At 47.8% G+C, this 20326-nt stretch overlaps 1 protein-coding gene across 7 annotated transcripts in view; it reads right to left on the reverse strand.

Moving 5' to 3' along the window:
• The window catches only part of DOCK3 (dedicator of cytokinesis 3), a 257811-nt gene that overhangs the window by 65878 nt on the left and 171607 nt on the right, over positions 1-20326 (reverse strand). For 5 of the 7 annotated variants that reach the window (XM_066245904.1, XM_066245903.1, XM_066245907.1 and 2 more), the window contains exons 22-27: positions 17940-18021; positions 13329-13499; positions 9360-9552; positions 6000-6127; positions 3195-3341; positions 1288-1386 (exon numbers count right to left, since the gene is read on the reverse strand). In XM_066245904.1, coding sequence (XP_066102001.1) covers positions 1288-1386; positions 3195-3341; positions 6000-6127; positions 9360-9552; positions 13329-13499; positions 17940-18021 — 820 coding nt within the window. The remainder of the gene's footprint in view (positions 1-1287; positions 1387-3194; positions 3342-5999; positions 6128-9359; positions 9553-13328; positions 13500-17939; positions 18022-20326) is intronic. The other 2 variants (XM_066245906.1, XM_066245908.1) reach the window with 2 other exon arrangements.

The raw sequence follows: 20326 nt of genomic DNA on the forward strand, positions 1-20326 counted from the left end.
AGAGTGTCGGACTGGGACGTGAAGGAGACAGGTTCGAAACCCCGGGGTCACCAGCTTGAGCGCAGGCTCATCTGGTTTGAGCAAGGCTCACCAGCTTGAGCCCAAGGTCGCTCGGTTGAGCAAGGGCTCACTCACTCTGCTGGAGCCCCCCCGTCAAGGTACATATGAGAAAGCAATCAATGAACAACTAAGGTGCCACAACGAAGAATTGATGCTTCTCATCTCTCTTCCTTCCTGTCTGTCTGTCCCTATCTATCCCTCTCTCTGACTCTCTCTGTCTCTGTCAAAAAGAAAAAAGAAAAAAAAAGACTGGATTGTCAGGCTCCACACCCCAGTGCAAGCATGGCTGGACTTGGACGTGAGCTCTGGGCTCTGGCCAACTTTCTGTTCACTTCAAACACTGTCAGGTTCATCTCTTCAGGAAGATAGGCTGGCTTCACTGCAACCACAGAAAGATAATTAAGATAATTCCCAGAGATCCCTGTCTGCAGAAAGGCAGGCAGGATCAGATACCAGAAAAACTGATACTTACTGATACAACATGATTAAGAAAGATCACAAATGAAATACAATGTAATGCATTACCATGAAATGTAAGTGAGTGGCTCTGAATGGAGGAAGAGCACAGACTTCAAGTTTGCAATAGCTGCTTTACCCAGAGAGGAATTGAGGAATGCCTTTGAATGCAAAGGCACAAGCCTCAGAAACCTGCAGCAGCTGACAACACATGAAGTGCAGCTTGGGGGTGTCCTCCTGTCGTTTGGGTCATGGGCCCATTTCTCTGCGCTATCTGCCCCTCGGTGCTCTGGATCCAGAGTCTGTCTGGCAGCCAATGGACACTGCTCACTTTTGTCCTCTACACATATCTTCCAGAAATATATTGTAATGAGGAAAAGTTGCCACTACCATTAGTTATCGTTATTAAACAGTGCAGCCTGGTTTGCAGGGGCAAACTATTATAAGGCATCAGTCAGAAAGGAAAGAGTCCTGGTTTGCTGCCGACCACCGTGGTCCAGAGTAGCCTCCCATGGCAGCACAAGGTCAGAAGGTTGCTATTGGCCAGGGAGAACCTGCCAGTGTCATTGGGGTCTGGCTGTATTGGAACACTGCTGGCTTTCAGCTTCTGGAAGCCATCCAGTCAGCTGTCAAGTGGCGATGGAGACTCTTACACCCTTGGCAGTGCTGGTCCGGCCACCTGCACTTGTCTCCTGGCAGGAGAATAGCCTGCGGGCAGTTTCAGCCACATGCTTCCTTTCCGAGGTGAAAGGTAAGTGCTTTGCTGCCTACCTTGAGTTCATCTTTACTCTGGAAGTTGTCCAGGAGGTGCTGGTAATGGGTGTCACACATCTGGCGGAGCAGCGAGAGGAGGCAGGACACATACTCACCCTGGGGAAACCCCAAAAATACTTAGCACAGACAATTACAAGGGATACGTTCCCCCAATCCATAGAGGGCAAGGATAGGAGGAAGGGTCTGAGATGGCCCCAATGATCATGAAATGGAAGGTGACAACTCTGGGCCTGAAAATGAATTCTCTTCTGCTAGGTGAGGCCGGGAGGGCCTGGGAGTTTCAGTAAGATTTCTGCAGCAGGGGGCTAGAGGCTAAACAGTGTTAACCTGTAACAAAAAAGTACTGCAAAGTGAGACGGATATTTTAGTTTTTTTCCTAGGAAAGTTCTGGCTACATGGGCCTTTGTACTGTATGAGGCCAGGGCGCCGTAGTGAAGTGTGGAGGGGCTGCTTGGATCAGGGTGCATGGCCTTCATTGGACAGATTTAGACTCTGCCCATCCTGCTGGGTCCTTCTACAAGGATCTCCTTGGGGACCTCCCAGAGCTTACATGTGGTTACTGGACCAGGCAGATGGAACACAGTAGGTCAACATAACTGTCTGGAAAGTACAGGAATCAAAACTGACCTGTATGAGAAGACAAGCTATAAGCTTTAATTCAAATGAAAATGTAAAGATTAAAAAATGAGTGCTTAAACTTTCTTCCAATTCCAATCGAAGTACATGGGAGAAACCCCTGACTTAAGGACTCCGAGGAGCCCACCTTCTCACAGCAATTTTTGGCACTGGGCAGCTAGCCACGCCTCTTCTTGGAAGACTGCCTCCTCAGAAGAAAATGGAGGAATAGGACTTCATTTGGACAATGAAATAAAAGGTCCAGTAAATAAAGAAGTGCTCAATAAACTGCAGTTATCATCTTAATTAAATCTATATAAAATGAGATGCTTTGTAAGTATTGCTAATAAGTAAGTTAATATTTGTGAAAGACATGGAGCAGGGTCTGGTCCACCGTAAGCACTGTGTCACCGTTAGCGAGAAGGACAGGTGACCAGGACATGCCAGGGTGCTCATGCTTTTACCTACAGTGAACATGCCCTCAACAGGCATTCCGAAGGGAGATTCTTCCCAAGCCCAATGCCCCAGAACACATGCCTGATCTCTGCTTTCCCTGCTTGCCCGCCATGTGGAGCTTGGCTCGCTCCATAGAGGGTTTTCTTCAAACAGATCACTGTAATCTCCCACCTGCCAACTGGAAGAGTCCATGCAATATTTATCATGTTCCAACACCAGGGCTGAGCCCACTCTGGGTGCAGGAGAGGGGACTCTGGGGGCTGCCTCTCTGCCCCTCCCAGGTGGCTTTCCCCACTGCTTCTCTTCTAATAGATCATGGGAGATTATTGTCCAGAAATGCCAGGCTGATTCCAGCTCATCACGTTTCTCCTGAGGCTGGACACTGAGATACAAACACTCTGGATGAAAACAACTAACCTGCAGATTCAAGCAAATTCAGAGAAAATTATTCTGCTGTGCACATCATTTAGGAGATCCTGTTCCTAGAAGGAACACTCTATTTTTCACCTCCAACCACTTACTACCTCTCTATTTCATTCCACATTGTGGAAAATGACTTGCTCAAAGGCAGAGGCTGATGAAAACAGCGTGCAGGGAAACAGGACGAGTTGCATTTTCTGAATCTGCCCTAGATACACCCTGGACGCACGCGCCTAGAGCTCTCACAGTGGAGACGGGAGGCGGAGTCGCGACGGGAAGGGGACAGCATGCTGATCACCATGCGGGGGGGGGGGGGGGAGGCGGAGATGAAGGCGACGTGGTGCGATGGGGGTTGGTGTGGGGAGCCCCAGGTTAGAAAAAGAAGCAAGGAAACCTGAATGTTAGTTACTAACAGTGATCTCGGCTGTGCACTGCGGGCACCGCTGCCCTCTTACCGCCTCCTGAGCGTGCGATTTGCTCATGATGGTGAGCAGAGTCTGCAAGAGCACGTCCAGGAGGCTCTCCACCATCATCTCTACCTCCTCCATGACGTCTGCCTCCTGCAGCGAGCAGCGAGAGAGCACACCGTTAGCACCGGGCCAGCCGGCGTGCCGCTGGCTGCACTTACTAAGTCAGCCCCGCAGGACTGGTCTGCAGACTGCGTTCTCAACACGGCTCTTGGAATCACTAGCGTGCAGTGTCAAGGAACCTGGGCCACGGCTCGAGAGCAGGTGAGGAACACCTGCAGCTGCCCTGGTACGGTGGCTGGGGCCTCACCCTAACCCAGCACCATCTGACACCCACAATTCTGGACTGCACGCAGACACATGAATTTCAACACACAGGACAGAGGCAAAGGCCCCGAGTTCAAGGTTTTCTTCGATTTCCCTATAAAGGTCAGGAGAGAACCTAGTTTGCTGACTAACCCTGAGAGAATGGTGAAGTGTTCACACCACACGGTGTGGGGGTAGTGCCTTCACCATTGCTAATGCACACGGAAGTATCTTAGTCTTTCTGAAGACTGTTTTCTCCTCAGGGTTTTCTCCCTGGGTCAGTGGTCCCCAAACCCCGGGGTCACGGACCGATACCGGTCCATGGGCCATTTGGTACTGGTCCACGGAGAAAGAATAAATAACTTACATTATTTCCGTTTTATTTATATTTAAGTCTGAATGATGTTTTATTTTTAAAAAATGACCAGATTCCCTCCATTACATCTGCCTAAGACTCACTCTTGACGCTTGTCTCGGTCACGTGATACATTTACCCGTCCCACCCTAAAGGCCGGTCCGTGAAAATATTTTCTGACATTAAACTGGTCTGTGGCCCAAAAAAGGTTGGGGACCACTACTCTAGGTGACCTTGATCTCTGCCAGCACCAACTGCTGCCCAGGTGTGCGCGGGCCCCACTTCTAGCTGCTCAGCACCCTTGCTCGTGGCTGCTGGTCCATGTGACGCACTCTGGTCTCAGGCACCCTCCCGAGCAGCCTCCCAGGAACAAGTGCACACCCCCTCGCTAAGGGCTGCTTCCCAGCCACGAAGCTCTGGCCTCAGGACAAGTCTGTGCTCTCCTTTCATAGACCTCACTCATCCAATATCAAATCCTGTAGCTTGATTTTCATGATCTCACAAAGAGATTCCCGTGGCCCCTTCTCCAGCCTCTTAATGTTATTACTGGTCCAAATGTCTATTTGCCCACCCATCCATCAATCCATCTGTCACTAAGCATTTCCCGTGTGCCAGTCACTGTTCGAGGACCTGAGTGTACATAAGTGAACCTCTGCTCTCACGGAGATTCAACCCGATTCACCCCTCCCTGTCCGTTTGATACAACTGCACCCTGCCCCGTTCCACGTGAAGAACTTGAGCAGCTCTTGGGCCCAAAGTCCTTTCTCAACTGCTGAACTTGTAACACTGGTCTGTAGCGCCTCTTTGAAGAGCTGTAAGCCACTAATTTCATCTGACTCTCGAGCCCCACAAATATAACCAGACCATCCCCTTCAGGTTTTCATTCTTCCTCTTCCCTTCCTTTTATCCTTCAGTCTCTCTCTCTCTCTCTATCTATCTCTTAAAGCAAAGGTCCCCCACCCCCTCAAGTCTGACTTTAGGTCACTGGTAAACCATATACACCTCGTACCGCCTCGCGGAGGCCTGGTGGGATGGAGAGCTGCCAGGCCTTGTCTGCAGCCAAGAGCAAACAAGAGGCCACTACAACCCTCACTGTGGCTCTGCCAAGCGGGGCCCCAGCACCAGATGGTGCTGTAAGTCTGGACACCAGAGCACCTTATTGGGTCCCTGTGCCCTGCTCAAACCACACATACTCTCTTTTTGGCACCTCTCCTGGTCCACACGGCTAGCTTAACCTTGTATGTTAGCTCCTGGTCTTCCTTTTCAATGCACTTGAACTTTTATTCTCCAGGAAACTTACCTCAACTTAATAAGATGGTGTAACAAAAAACTCATTCTTGTTTTTAATTTATATCTTTATACTTTCCTGTATTTTTAAAAAATTCTGTAAGAAATGTGCATTTCTTCTACTGGCATAAAATAAATATCATTAAAATAAATTATCCATGCTTGATACATTTCTTTCCTTCCCTTCCTCCCCTCCCACCATAGATTTCTTTTTAAAAATAAAATATAAAGAAGGAAAATAGGCAAAAGCATTACTAGTTGAAACCTCACCCCTAAAGCACAACTAGCATCCCATGAGGCTAAGGGCTCCTGTGGGCAACATTTATCTCTGGCATGCCCTGAGCTCATCTGGCACAGCCCAGGAATGCCATGTGGGTGGGATCGAGCCACCAGGAAGCTGATAGAAAGGTCTGAGTGAGCAAGCCGCCTCTCAGCCTTCCCGTCCCTCTCTGCTCAGACCTGAGCATCCTCAGAATACTCCCAGGAACACAGAATTAACACCTGTGACAGAAACGGAGCATGGCACAGGCATGAGCTTTCTCATACTACAGATAACTATGTTTCTGGTGGACTTATGGTAGTGAAACTTTTAAAAATAGCAAGACTGTGTTGTGGTGAGAAACCTGCTGGGTACACACAGGACTCCATTCACTCGGGTACCTCCCCATCACTGATCAGAGCGTATCTGACTGAGAGATGTACAAAGCATCATTGTTGGTCTGCCTCTGGCTACAGTACCAGCCGTCTGGGGCAGGGCTGAGAGGGCAGGGCTGAGGGGCATGGAGTGGGTGTGAGGCCACTACCAGAGAGCTGGTCTTGACGATGGAGAAGATGCTGCCCAGAATCCCCGAGCAGATGAGCAGCTCCTTCTGCTGCCTCAGGTGAAGGTGGATGTGATGGAGGACCACAGGAAGCAGGATGCGGCGGGACTCTGGGAGAGAGAACACCAAGGTGAAGAAGCCCTTCAGAGAACGAGCCACCTTGGGAAGCCAGTGGTGCTGTGGGCTTCGCTGGTCTCAAAGCAGGAGGAGCTGGGGCTGAAGCCCAGCTGGAGGCCACCCCCTTCCCTTCAGCGGGGCTAGAAGCCAACGCCCTGGGTATTATGAGGCATCCCACAAGCATTCTTCTCCCCCCTCTCTTCCCTTCTTTCTCAGGTCAAGACTTCGTATCTATGGCATTTTGTTCAGGATGAATGTCAGGATGCCACTTCCAAATGAAATCTCTTTAATGACTAGACTCCAAATTAAAGGCTAGGCTTCTGCATATATTCTAGGTTTGATGAAGATACAAGTAGGAGCATGTTTCTGGTCCCTGAAGGTACCACCACACCTGGCCAACATGATTCAGTCACATTTCTAGTGACACAAACAAACCATGGCATTTTGGATCTATTGTTCATATTTCACTATAGTTAAGTGTTTCAGATGAAACTCAGAAAGAGAATCTTTGTCAAAGACAAATTACATGACACACAGATTTAGGGGCTGCCTTATCAAATCTGTATTAGAATATGTTCCATTAAAATGGATTGATAGCTAGTCTATGTTTTTTTTTTTTTTTTTTTTATTATAGTTTATTCTTTCTGAAGCTGGAAATGGGGAGAGACAGTCAGACAGACTCCTGCATGTGCCCGACCGGGATCCACCCGGCATGCCCACCAGGGGCGATGCTCTGCCCACCAGGGGGCGATGCTCTGCCCCTCCGGGGGGTCGCTCTGCGGCGACCAGAGCCATTCTAGCGCCTGGGGCAGAGGCCAAGGAGCCATCCCCAGCGCCCGGGCCATCTTTGCTCCAATGGAGCCTCGGCTGCGGGAGGGGAAGAGAGAGACAGAGAGGAAGGAGGGGGTCGGGGTCGAGAAGCAAATGGGCGCTTCTCCTATGTGCCCTGGCCGGGAATCGAACCCGGGTCCCCCGCACGCCAGGCTGACGCTCTACCGCTGAGCCAACCGGCCAGGGCCAACTATTCTATGTTTTAAAAAGATGTTTGATTAAAAGAGAAGTTCATAATCTATTTTGCAGATCAAAATACCAATAAATTAGGCCCTGGCTGGTTGGCTCAGTGGTAGAGCATTGGCCGGTGTGTGGATGTCCTGGGTTTGATTCCTGGTCAGGGCACACAGAAGTGACCATCTGCTTCTCTACCCCCATTCTCTCTCTCTTCCCCTCCTGCAGCCATGGCTCGATTGGTTCAAGCAAGTTGGCCCCAGGTGCTAAGGATGGCTCTGTGGAGCCTCCTGCCTCAGGCACTAAAAATATCTCGCTTGCTGAGCAATGATGGTCTAAGATGGGCATCACCCCGTAGGAGACTTGCGGGGTTGATCCCAGTGGGGGTTCATGTGGGAGTTGGTCTCTCGGCTTCCAGTTCTCTCACTTAAAAAAAAAAAAATTACCAAGCCCTGGCCGGATGGCTCAGTGGTAGAGCGTCTGCCTGGCGTGCAGAAGTCCCGGGTTCGATTCCCAGCCAGGGCACACAGGAGAAGCACCCATCTGCTTCTCCACCCCTCCCCCTCTCCTTCCTCTCTGTCTCTCTCTTCCCCTCCACAGCCGAGGCTCCACTGGAGCAAAGATGGCCTGGGCGCTGGGGATGGCTCCTTGGCCTCTGACCCAGGCGCTAGAGTGGCTCTGGTCGCAACAGAGCGACGCCCCGGAGGGGCAGAGCGTCGCCCCTGGCGGGCGTGCCAGGTGGATCCCAGTCGGGCGCATGCAGGAGTCTGTCTGACTGTCTCTCCCCGTTTCCAGCTTCAGAAAAATACAAAAAAAAAAAAAAAATTACCAATAAAGTAGGATTTGTAACAACCAAGAGCTGCCTACAAGCAAAACAGTAGTTTGTAACTAAAATCTGCTGAAGAACAGAACAAACTAATGTGATCTGAGAATGTGAGTGCTGGTTAAATGACACCACTGGTAAAAATCCTCCTACTTCAGGGAAGATGTTGCAATTTAGGCATTCAACGAAAAGTGAGGAGCAAATGAAAATTTGGTGGCGGCTTGTCATCTTGAAGTCTAATTACACAGTTCCACTGCCACATAAAGGTTAAGGACAATTTTTCTACATGATTGTGGGAAGCCGTAAGTCCATACAAAAATGTTAGAAATAAAGTAGGTCAGAGCAGTCTGCTGTCACCCCTTCCCAGATATTCAGAAAGCATCTTTTTAAGCAGTACACAGAGCTTGAGTGTGGGCAATGGTCTCAGTGACAATGTATCTCAATCACTGATAAAAGCTTCAGTCCCTAGGAGCTGCTGAAGAGAGAATGTTTAGCATAAACAGTTACTGAGAAAAAAGCTGATTTTCTTGGTGGCAGCTTTACCATCAGCGATACTCTATACTAGTAAGTTAAGTTAAAGAGAACACCCATTTAGTATTGTGAATGTGTGTAGCACTGGGCTGGGGAACTATTATTCTTATATTTCAAAAGTCAAACTTAAAAAAATTTTACTACCAAAAATTCTAATTATAAAAATTCTAATGATTGTTTTGCTAGCATGTCAGACTTATTCCTGTGCCCTAGAAATTTATTCTATGATGATGATGTTCTGCTTGAAGGGTCAGGCTCATATTGACCTTAACATCGGCCAGTGAGTGCTTGGTACCACTGCAAGCTGATCATGTTCGAAGAGGTTTCAGGTATGAATCAGGAGATTCTTTCTGAAAGGCAGCCTGGGCTGCTGATGGCAACTATTAGGCTGTCCTGACCTGTTTGAAGGTGTGGAGTGTGCTTCCTGTCCATCTTTGTCTTATCCTTACAGGCTCCTTCAAAGAGAAGAAAAGCAATCTATCTGACTGGTGAGACAAGGAATCAATAAAGCACAGTGAGTCCTTAGGACGCCCTTCAGGGTCTCTTTATTTCTTTGACTTATCCTTTCCCCTTGGACTAGGTCCTTCTCTCCTGCTCCCCTTCCTTTCCCTCTGGACTCCCTGCTGGGGCTATGGCAGGGCCCATTCTTGGTGCCTGGACTTGTGGGCCTGGAGTTGCTCTGCAGGCCACGCCATGTGTGTCTCTAGGAATAAACTGTGAGTGAGGCAGTCAGCCTCGTCTTGCCTGCATTCTCGAACAGTTCACCACTGGCTTCTTGCATGATGGTTGATAAAACCGATCCTTCGATTACCTGTTGGCTAGCACCCTGGAAAGGGAAGTCTGCTTCTCATTCCAAACTGAGTTACCTGAGAAAGAAAACAGGCGGCTATCCACAGTCCTGGCGATGGACTGCAGCTTCACCACGTCCATCGACTGTCCGATGTGCACGGTGCTGGGCATGCTCCCCAGAGTCCCTCGCACGAACTCTGCCACCTCCTGCACGGTGAACATTTGCAGCAGCTCGTCGAAGATGGTTGGGAAGGAGTTGAGGAGGGCAGCCTGCAGAAGCCAGCAAAGCTCTGGTTAGCTCAGAGGTAGACGTGTGTCCATCCTGCATGCTCAGGTGAAGACACAGGCGGCAAGAGGCCGAGAAGGCCCTGCAGGCCCTGCTGCAGGCCGGCTCCCCCTGGCCTTTTCCTCCTCATCCTGGCAGCACTCTCGGGACATGGAGAAGGAGTAACCAAAATGGAAACCAAAATGAGAGAACTGACTGGGGCCCAGGTCTCTGGAAGCTTTCAGAACTTGCCAAGCCATTTGCTGGCAAGAGAAGGAAATATAAAATTAGATCAGTTCAACATGGCTTAATATATACAGCTATTTTTGCTTATAAAATGGATTTAAATTTTTTTTGTCCTGTCTCTATTATCAAGCTCTCGACCTTTCGATTTTGGCCCCAAATTCAGGCCTGGAGCCTCTGGAAGGGAATGCGGCAGAGAGAACTGGGCACCTGCACGCAGCCCTGACTGAGCTCTGGGCAGGGCCCTGTGGCCAGCACTCCCGCCGAGAGCCAGACCGTTCTCCCAGGATAGAGACATTTATTTGAAACCATAAAATCTGAAGACTTTATCTCCTTCACATGTGATGGCTGGTGGGCTCAAGTGTAAATTCAAAGGATGAAGATGTGTGGGTTTAGTCAGACATGAACTCTTGAGGACTTCCAATGATGCTGGCACAGGATTCAGTGACCTAGATGGCTCAAGGAGTGTGTGTGCTCAAAGAGTTCCTTTCCAGGGTCTCAGCTCTAGCAGACCCATGAGGCAAGCCTCTTGAGGACACTCTGATAATAATTCCACTGCCTTGGGGAGGCAGAATAGTACAGGAGAAAGAGAATGGGTTTTGGATTTAGATAGGCATGAGTTCAAATCCCAGCTTTACCACTTAACTGCCACAGAACCTTGGGTGAGTTAGTGCCTGATTCTCAGTTTCCTCATCTATAAAATGGGGGTGATGCTGTTACTTATCTCCTGACATTGGCATGGGGGAAAACATTAGCTACATAAAGTGTATCTCCAGTGGAGCGCCTGACACACAGTAAACGTTGGCTTTCACTGTTCTCTCGTCTACATGGAGGCCGCATGAAGGGGGCCTTTTCCACTTCCCAGTCCTCTTACACGATCTGCCCAAGAGGTGCAAAGTGAAATGGAGTGTCACCTCAAGACAAGGAGGTGAGAGTACACTCTTCCTGTGTGGCTGGTAGAAGAGTGAGACTGTTTTCCTTTTTTTAAAATAGTTTTCTTTCTTAAATTTATTGATTGATTTTAGAGAGGAAAAACAGGGAGAGACAGACAGACAGAAACGTGTATGTGTCCTGACCAGGGATTGAACCGGCAACCTCTGCATATAAGGACAATGCTCTAAATCGAGCCACCTGGACAGGGCAAGGCTGTTTTTCCTGACTGATTCATCAGGCAGCAGACACTGGCCCGGAGTGAGCAGGAGTCTATGCCTCCGGGAAACAGGTCTGTCATACTGCAGTCTACACTCAGGCCAGGCCCAAGTATAGAACTTACATGAATTCCATTGATGACTTTTAATTCCCTAAGATAACAAGGAGCTTATTTTTCAGTAGCTAGATCCAGCACAAAAATGTATTACCATAAGCAGCTAGACACACTAGACAAAGGGGGAAAGGCAGGCACTTCATAATCAACAACAAACAGTAGCTGATTTGCTCTCTTAAATAATGCCGTTTCCTGCCCTGGCCGGTTGGCTCAGTGGTAGAGTGTCGGCCTGGCATGCAGGAGTCCCGGGTTCCATTCCTGGCCAGGGCACACAGGAGAAGCGCCCATCTGCTTCTCCACCCCTCCCCCTCTCCTTCCTCTCTGTCTCTCTCTTCCCCTCCTGCAGCCAAGGCTCCATTGGAGCAAAAAGTTGGCCCAGGCACTGAGGATGGCTCTGTGGCCTCTGCCTCAGGTGCTAGAATGGCTCTGGTTGCAACAGAGTGACGCTCCCAGATGGGCAGAGCATCGCCCCCTGGTGGGCATGCCGGGTGGATCCCGGTCAGGCACATGCAGGAGTCTGTCTGACTGCCTCCCCATTTCCAACTTCAGAAAAATACAAAAAAATTAAAAAATAAATAAATAATGCCATTTCCTATCCTATCCTTATGCAAGACAGAACACTGCACCCTAACATCATCTAGTGGTCAGAATCAGACATCAAATCTGACTGAATAATAGACTGGTGAGACTTCTGAAATTCAGGCAACACAAGCCTGGCACCAGAGAAGCAGGTCTGATCCCGACTCAGGTCTAACCTGAGTCTAGACCTCAACCGTTTCTCCTGAGTTCTCAGAAAGCACACCTGCCTCACTCTGCTAGCGACCTCTGAGTCAGATACCCCTCTGTGCAGGCTGAGGAGAGGGCTCCTAGGACCTTGTTGGCAGAACAGACAGGCTGGGAGAGAGAGGGGAGGAGGAGGATGAGTTGTTTGGGGCACTCAGGAGGCGAGACCATGGAAGGAGTCTTTCTTATAGAGGCACTTGGTGACCTTGAAGTATCACCACTTGTTATAGAGTCTAGCCCCCAATTGCTCACTTGTTTTCTGGGCCATGGGGCCTAAAGGCAATTGGTATCAAGGGGCAACACAGAGACACATGGGGAAAAAAGATTCTTCTAATCTTAAATGAGATGTGTAAACATACATCTGCACTCATGACAGTGCTGGCAGTGACTGAATGAGGGGACGCGAGAAAGGCGACCTGGTCTTAGCTGATAGGTTTTGAGGTAATAATTGGCTTCAAAAAATCCAAGAAGTGTATGCAATCCATTAGAAACATGTCTGACATTTATAAGAGAAAAGAACTCCCTGTGACCGGGGGAGTGGACAATACCCTCGATGCCCTCCGGGGTGAGACTGTATGAAGAAGGAAACAGATTAGCTGACCAGGTACTTTTGATAGTAAGGAAGCAAATTACCTCCCCACACTGACATTTCTAATAGAATCTAACCCCAATTCTTGGCCAAAGTTTCTAGTTATTTCTGCTACTTTTCAACCTATTTCATTCTTAACTGCTGGTATGGACAAGTAGTAATCTGAAGTTTTAAAAACAAATTGACTAGGAAATTAAATTCTCTATATATCGTGAATATTCTCTGTGAATAACATGCTGATAAATAACTAAAGTATGGCAGCTAAACAAATTTCATCTCAAGAGGGCTCCTGAGAACAAGCTGTGCTTCTCTGCCACAGAGCCACTGTGCTGTTGTACACTGGCAGCTGGGGCACAGCTGGTTTAGAAATACACACAGCCTTTTTTTTTTTTTTTCTTTTTTCTGAAGCTGGAAACAGGGAGAGACAGTCAGACAGACTCCCGCATGCACCCGACTGGGATCCACCCGGCAGGCCCACCAGGGGCGACGCTCTGCCCACCAGGGTCGCCATGTTGCGACCAGAGCCACTCTAGCGCCTGGGGCAGAGGCCAAGGAGCCATCCCCAGCGCCCGGGCCATCTTTGCTCCAATGGAGCCTTGGCTGCAGGAGGGGAAGAGAGAGACAGAGAGGAAAGCGCGGCGGAGGGGTGGAGAAGCAAATGGGCGCTTCTCCTGTGTGCCCTGGCCGGCAATCGAACCCGGGTCCTCCGCACGCTAGGCCGACGCTCTACCGCTGAGCCAACCGGCCAGGGCCTACACACAGCCTTTTGTTCTATCAGGTATTTCCTTGTAAACCATCCCTTAATCAACACCCAGGAGCCAGGCTCTGGAAGCCAGAGGACAAAGACGTCACCTACTAAGACAAAAGCACCCAGCACCACCGCCTCCTGACAGCTCACAGACCTGCGTGAAGAGCAGCGTTTCCGAGTTCCTGCTGTCCAGACTGAGCACAAACCGGATGGAGTGGAAAAGCTCTTGGATGCTGGATCGGAACTGCTCCTCTTCCATCCCACAGGTGGCTCGTGAGTACAGGATCCTTGACTGCACGATGAACTTGAAAAGGTACTCTAAGGCCTGAAGGTGTGGGAACAAAAGAAAAGGACAGAAAGGTGTTAGGGATGGCCAGGCACTAACACAGAGGGGAATGAAGTAACAGGAAATTCTACACTAAACTCAGGTGATGGACAATTCCAACTGCAGAGACAAGCACTTTATTTTTTTGACTTCAAGTCCAAGTGGTCCCTGAGCAGTAGCTATCTTCCTCCTGAGAGAAGATAAACCGCTCCATAACTGTGTTGCGAGATTCTGGGAGTGAGGAATCACAGACTGTCATGGAAACAGTTGAATACAAGCACATACAGAATCAAGAGAAAATTCAGCATCTCGGCATCTTTTTTCAGGTCTGGAAATAAGCGCTTTCACAGGCAAGGCTGTAAGAACCTCTTCTGAATTTACTCCAAGAAGGAAGAGTCCTTTAAGGAGTCATCGGCGTTTCTGAGCTGTAGCTGGGGCCTGACAGGGTGTCAGCCTCCTCCCCAGGGGTCAAGGCTGGAGCAAACTTGCCTCGGGTTGCACAGCAGGTGGTGGACCTGACACACCCACTCTCCAACCCTCTTCCCCCACCCCCAGCAGGGTGCCCGCCACGAACAATGCAGAAGATGAAGCTCCAAGAACACATTTGGGAGCAGAGTCTGACCCGGATGAGTCCTTACAGCTTGGCTCATGCTTCTGAGCAGAGAAATTCTCTTGTAAAAGAACCGAGTCAAGATCCAAGGCTATGTTTTTTAATCAAAGAAATGCCATTTCTTTCCCAGACACTGGAAAGGCAGAGACTTTGGGGAGAAACAAGCTTAAGGATCAAACAAATGGAGCTCAATTACTTGAAATACAACAGGAAACAATTCTCAAGCTACCTTTCATGATCTAGCCCGGGGGTCGGGAAACTTTTTGGCTGAGAGAGCCATAAACGCCACATATTTTAAAATGTAATTCCCACATATTTTAAAATGTAATTTCATGAGAGCCATACAACGACCTGTGTACGTTATGCATTATCCAATAAAAATCTGGTGTTGTCCCGGAGGACAGCTGTGATTGGCTCCAGCCACCCGCAACCATGAACATGAGCGGTAAGAAATGAATGGATTGTAATATATAAGAATGTTTTATATTTTTAACTTTTTTTTTTTATTAAAGATTTGTCTGCGAGCCAGATGCAGCCATCAAAAGAGTCACATCTGGCTCGTGAGCCATAGGTTCCCGACCCCTGATCTAGCCATATCAGAGTTTGGCAAAGCAAAACTGTGTGTGTGTGTGTCCCACACAAAGTTCAGTGGCATCAGCTAATGGCTAATTCAGAAAAGTGTGCTTTGCAAGGCTCACACCAGAAGATTGTGTAGAAGTTACAGTGTATGGCCTCATCGCCATAAAAGCTACGGCCTCTGTTCAGTGGCCTCTGTTCATCGCCTAGTCTGTGAGGAACCTGGAAGTCTGCACTACATATTCTAATTTAAAAAGCAAACTTTCCCCATCACCAGTCTTTTTTCAGTTTGAAACAGCTAGCACAAGAGATGTGCTGAGTGGCTTCAAACATGCACAATTTCAGAGCGAGAGGCAGAGCCAGACAGCAAAGCTCCCTGCTCTTCCTGGGCATAAGGACTCCATTCCTCCATTAAGTTCTAAAATCTAGAACACCTCGGCAAGGAGCACAAGGCGGGTGTCGCAGGCGGCCCTGTGAAAACTAGTGTGAGGGCGTGGAAAACAAGCCCACTTCCAGTCATCCATCACCACGGACGCCCCCACTCCCATTCCTCCTGATGTTTAGTCAGCGCCGGATTGGCCAGGACTGCCTCTGGCTACCTCTGACAGACCCCACTGGGGAAGGGCAGGAGGATGGACCATGGGGTCGAGGATGAGGCACAGAACTGATGGAGCTTGTTCAGAGTTCAAGGATGCTCTGGACTCTGCGTGGAGACAATGGAACACTTAACTGTGGCTGAGGGGGCTGCTCTGTCTTTTCTACCTAAGTCAGTAAACCTGGAAGGAAAAGAGATCCTAAAAGTTGTTAAATGTTCCTACCATCAGCTCCACTGCGCCCTCTCTGTCCCCTCCCAGGTTCCCGGGAAGGACCTGAGGCAGCCCGGTAGCGAGCAGGGTGCTGTCTGTCCGGAACGCCTCAGGGAAAGCCGTCCTCAACCCGCCAAGGACGCTCCCACCGGTCCTTCACAAGAGGACACACACCACCACCTTGACTTTCACCTTCTCTAGAACCTTCCTGGAAAGGTCTTGACTCAGCAAGCGAAAGGAAGAGACGAAATAAGAAGGGCAGGAGGCAGTGACTCAGCAATAAAGAAGAGGTTTCCTGGTCCACGCCACGTGGCGCCGAAGGAGAGGTGCCCGGCCAGGAGCACGTGTGTCCTGGGAGGAGAGACGACAACAGGGTCGGAGGGAGACTTCCTGGCTGGCTGTAGAGGGCTTGTAAACTGGCATGTGCTGAAGAAGGGGAAAAGTCTGATAAAACTGTGGTCCGGATGCATTAGGAGTGGGTTGAACCAAGTCTGGAGCGCTAAGAACAAGCAGGAGGAGCCTCAGAAAAGTGCCCCAGATGCAGCTCCCCGCCTCCCCACCCAGGCCTCAGCTGCTTCCTAAGTGGCCCTGCACCAACCAGCTGGCCTCGCTGGGCCCCTTGGGACCAGCCTTAGTTCTTACTTTGTCACCTCCCATATTCAATCTCACATTTGAAAGCCCACATTTTGGTCACATTAGCCACATTGGTTGCTTAGAAACTCAAGCTCTTCTCCATACAGACTTTAAACATGCTGCCTCCTCCATCTGGAAGGCTCGTCCTAGCTCTTCACACGGATTTCAGCTCACCTGTCACCTCAGAGAAGCTTTCCCTAAAATCTTGATCTGAAGTAAATCTTCCTCTCCATCCAGTCAGTTCCTGGCTTATTTCCAGTTTATTTCCTTCCCAGTACACACCGACTCCGCCCCCCCTTTACATGTTCATTGTCTGTACTTCCCCCACTTGGATGGAAGTGCCCTGAAGGCCTAGCCTTGCTTGCTTGGGCCTCTGCTGAGTCCATGGGGCTAAATACCGGGTCTAACACATGGCAGGTCTCTAGCAATACTGATTGAATAAATGACTGAATGAATAATTCTTAAGAGAAAACAACTTCTGTAATGCTTTCTCCAGTATCCTCAAGCAATTTTATGGACTCACATAAAATCTTTTATATTTAACTCAACCTTTACTCTTTCAAGTATTACGCAAGGCCCCTGACAGGTGCTGGGCTCTGAGAAGAAGGAAAAACCAGGTCCTCACATTACACTCAGGACCCTGCTCCACACCCGTGCCTGGGCCCGCTTCCCTTTGGGACACTGGAGACGTGGTCTTCAAGGGAACAGGACTGTCTTACTCCTCTTTGCATCTCAGTACCCACAACACATGCTAATTGCTCTACGGACGTGCTGCATGAAGGAGGAGAGAATCAAGCCTCATGGCTTTAGATTTTTATAGAGTGCGCAGAGAAGCAGCACGGGAAACATGAATCTGTGATTTGATTTTGCCTCTTCCATCTCATGCTGCTGGAGAAACAGCTGCTGTACCTGTTACCATGTGGACAAGAACAATAAAATCACAGGCCTAGTTCAACTTAGAACAGAATGAAGTGCTATTAAAAGAGAACAGAGAAAACGCAGGATTACGTTGCCACCATTTTTCTTTTATTATTAACTGGAAAGAGTGGGGAAGACATGGTTAAAAAGCAGCTAAAAACTCAAGAACAAGAAAAGACAGGGACAGAAAGAGAAAAGCATGGAGCTCCCAGAGGATATGGCAGCTTTCTTCAAATTGCTGTCTGGAGAACTACTGAGCACAAGTGGGATCAACATTCTCATAGGTTGCTCTCTACAGCAGAAGCAGTAGTCATGAAGAGAAGTTACCAGAAACTGAAGGTAACTCAAAGTCAGGATAGTCCTATAGATAGGAGCTTCCCAACAAGGCTAGGGGCTGACTTGTCGGGGAACCTGTCCAAGTAGGCCTGTTGCCATGGCAGACCATGGGTTCCTCTAACGGTCAAGGTTTTAAGATTATCTTAACATATCTACTCAGCTCTTTTTACTTAAAACAGTTCTAAAAACAGTGTTCAGTACCTACTGAAGGGAAAAGTATTGGAGGACCTTAATTTTAATCATGATGTCACCAACACTGGTTTAGAAGGAGGTAAGTTGCATTAGCTGGTGGAAGTAGACTCATGTTGGTAGGAACCAGAGAGGCCAGGAGCTGTGTGCACACCAGTGCTCCCTCCTGCTTTAAGATAACATCATCAGGTATAAAATACTTTCTAGCGCAAAGTTGAGATGAGAGGAGGGAAATTATGTGGTCCAAAGCGTTCCCGAAAGCAGGCCACTATATTAGGAGGCCTACATTTGTCCTGCATGCTACAGCGCTGGGGCTACTAAAAATTAACTGCAGGGGTGGGTCACCCGCGTACAGAGAGCTCAGTACGTTACCCGCATGGCTTCCTGAATGTGGTCCTGCCGAATCAGTTCTGCTGAGCAGTCCATGTACCACTTCAGACAGCGGATGAGCTCCCTGGGGAAGAGAACAATTCCAGCAACCCCACCTTAGTCCACAAGCAAGGCACCCTGAAATGTTTCTAGTCCTAAACCGGCCACACAGGAAATAACATCCTGCTGATGAGCTGAACTGCAGCTGTGGAATCTTCAGATCATCTGACACAGACACCAGACAACACTCCACTCCTTGTTCATAACGAGTTTCCGCATTTTAATTAGCAATTATAATTACTCTTCACCACTCTCCCTGACACACATTTCTTCTTTGATTGAGAAAGTTTTCCCAAAGTCTTGGACTATGTGTATACTTTTGCTTTCTCTAAAATTGCTTTGTCTCTACAACACACAACAGTGACGAGTAAATAGACTCTGAATAAAGGTTCAGAGCCCCATGTGCGCCTCCTTGCTTGACCTTCATCTGATCTATTTTATTTCTTTAGGAACCACGTCACCTGAATGAAATGGGATTACAGGGTCAGAAGGTCTGCACGTTTACATGGCAATAGAGCACAGAGTTCAAGTGTCCAGGCCCTGGTCAGACAGCAGTGTTCGTATCCGGAGCCTATTGGCTTGTAGCTCTGTATCCTTGGGCAAGCGATCCTTCTCTGCCTCCTTCTCATCATTTAAAATAGGGAAGAAACAATAATACATCTCATAGTTACTGAGAGTGCTAATGAGATGACTTGTGTAAAACACAAGTAGCATAATGCCTGCTCTCCAAAGTGACATCAAAGTGTCAAGAGACCCAGTGACTCCACAGCCTTGCCCTCCTGGGATTTGACTTTGTAAAAATTGCTCTAATGATTTTAAATAACCTGTGATTCCCATGTTTATTATTTAAATTATCTCTCTTATCAACTGTATTTTTATTTCTTTGACATTTATTTGTATGTGTTCTATGTAGCTATTCATGTTTCCCATGGAAAAAGCAAGACTTATTTTTCACAGCTTTGACAATTATGTAAGAAAATATGGTTTAAAATGTCAGCTGAAAGGCCACAGCAGCCTTTTTATTCAAAATAGAAAAAAAAAATAGCCAAAACAATCTAGAGAAAGAAGAACAAATTTAGAAAACTCACACTTCCTGATTTTAAAATTTACTACAAAGTTAGACCAATCAAAACAGTGTGGTACTGGAATAAAGATGGACACATATGCAATAGGATAAAATAGCACAGAAATAAACACTTGCATATATGATCCAATTATTTTCAACAAGGGTTCCAAGACCATTCAATGGGGGAAAGAACAGTCTTTCAACAAATTATATTAGAAAAACTGAATATCTACATTCAAAAGAATAAAGTTGAACTCTTTATACAATAAACAAAAATAAACTCAAAATAGATCAAAGACCTAAATGCAAGAGCTAGAACTATAAAACACTTAGACAAGGCCCTGGACAGGTAGCTAAGTGCATAAAGCATCATCCCAGCACACCGAGGTCATGGGTTTGATCCCTGGTCAGGGCACTAAGGAGAAGCAATCAATGAATATACAACTAAATGGAGCAATTAAGTGGAACAATGAGTCGATGCTTCTTTCTCTCTCCTTCCCTGCTCCTCTCTCCCTTCCCCTTTCTCCCTTCCTCTCTCTCAATGAAAAAATTAAAATTAGAAAACACTTAGACAAATACAGAGGGGTAAAGTTTAGATACACTAATTTAGCAATGAGTTCTTAAATCTAACATTAAAAGCACAGGAAACAACAAAAAAAGATAAGCTAGACTACATCAAAATTGAAAACTGCATCAATGGACACAACAGAGTGAAAGGCAATGGGAAAAAATATCAGCAAATCATATACCTGATAGGGATTAATATCCAGAAAATATAAAGAACTTCAACAGCTCAACAACAAAAACCAAACAACCTGATACAAAAATGGACAAAAGGCTGGAATAGATTTTTCTCCGAAGAAGAAATACAAATGAACAATAAGCACATGAAGAGATGCTCAACATCACTAATGATTAGAAAAAATGCAAATCAAAACCACAGTGAGATGCCACCTCACAACCATTAGAAAGGCTACTATAAACCCCACCCCCCACCCCCAAAACCCCAGAACAAACAGAAAATAACAAGTGTTGACGAAGATATGGAGATATTAGAACCCTGTGCACTGCTGGTGGGAATATAAAATGGTGCAGCCACTGTGGAGATAAGTATGGTGACTCCTCAGAAAATTAAAAACAGAACTACTCCATGATCTAGCAATCCCATCTCTAGGTATATATCCAAAGGAACTGAAGGGACGGTCTTGAATATTTGTTACCCGTCCACGTTCATAGCAGCATTTTTCACATTAGCTAGAAGATG

This window comes from Saccopteryx bilineata, chromosome 10 (assembly GCF_036850765.1).
Source record: "Saccopteryx bilineata isolate mSacBil1 chromosome 10, mSacBil1_pri_phased_curated, whole genome shotgun sequence".
Taxonomy (NCBI): Eukaryota; Metazoa; Chordata; class Mammalia; order Chiroptera; family Emballonuridae; genus Saccopteryx; species Saccopteryx bilineata.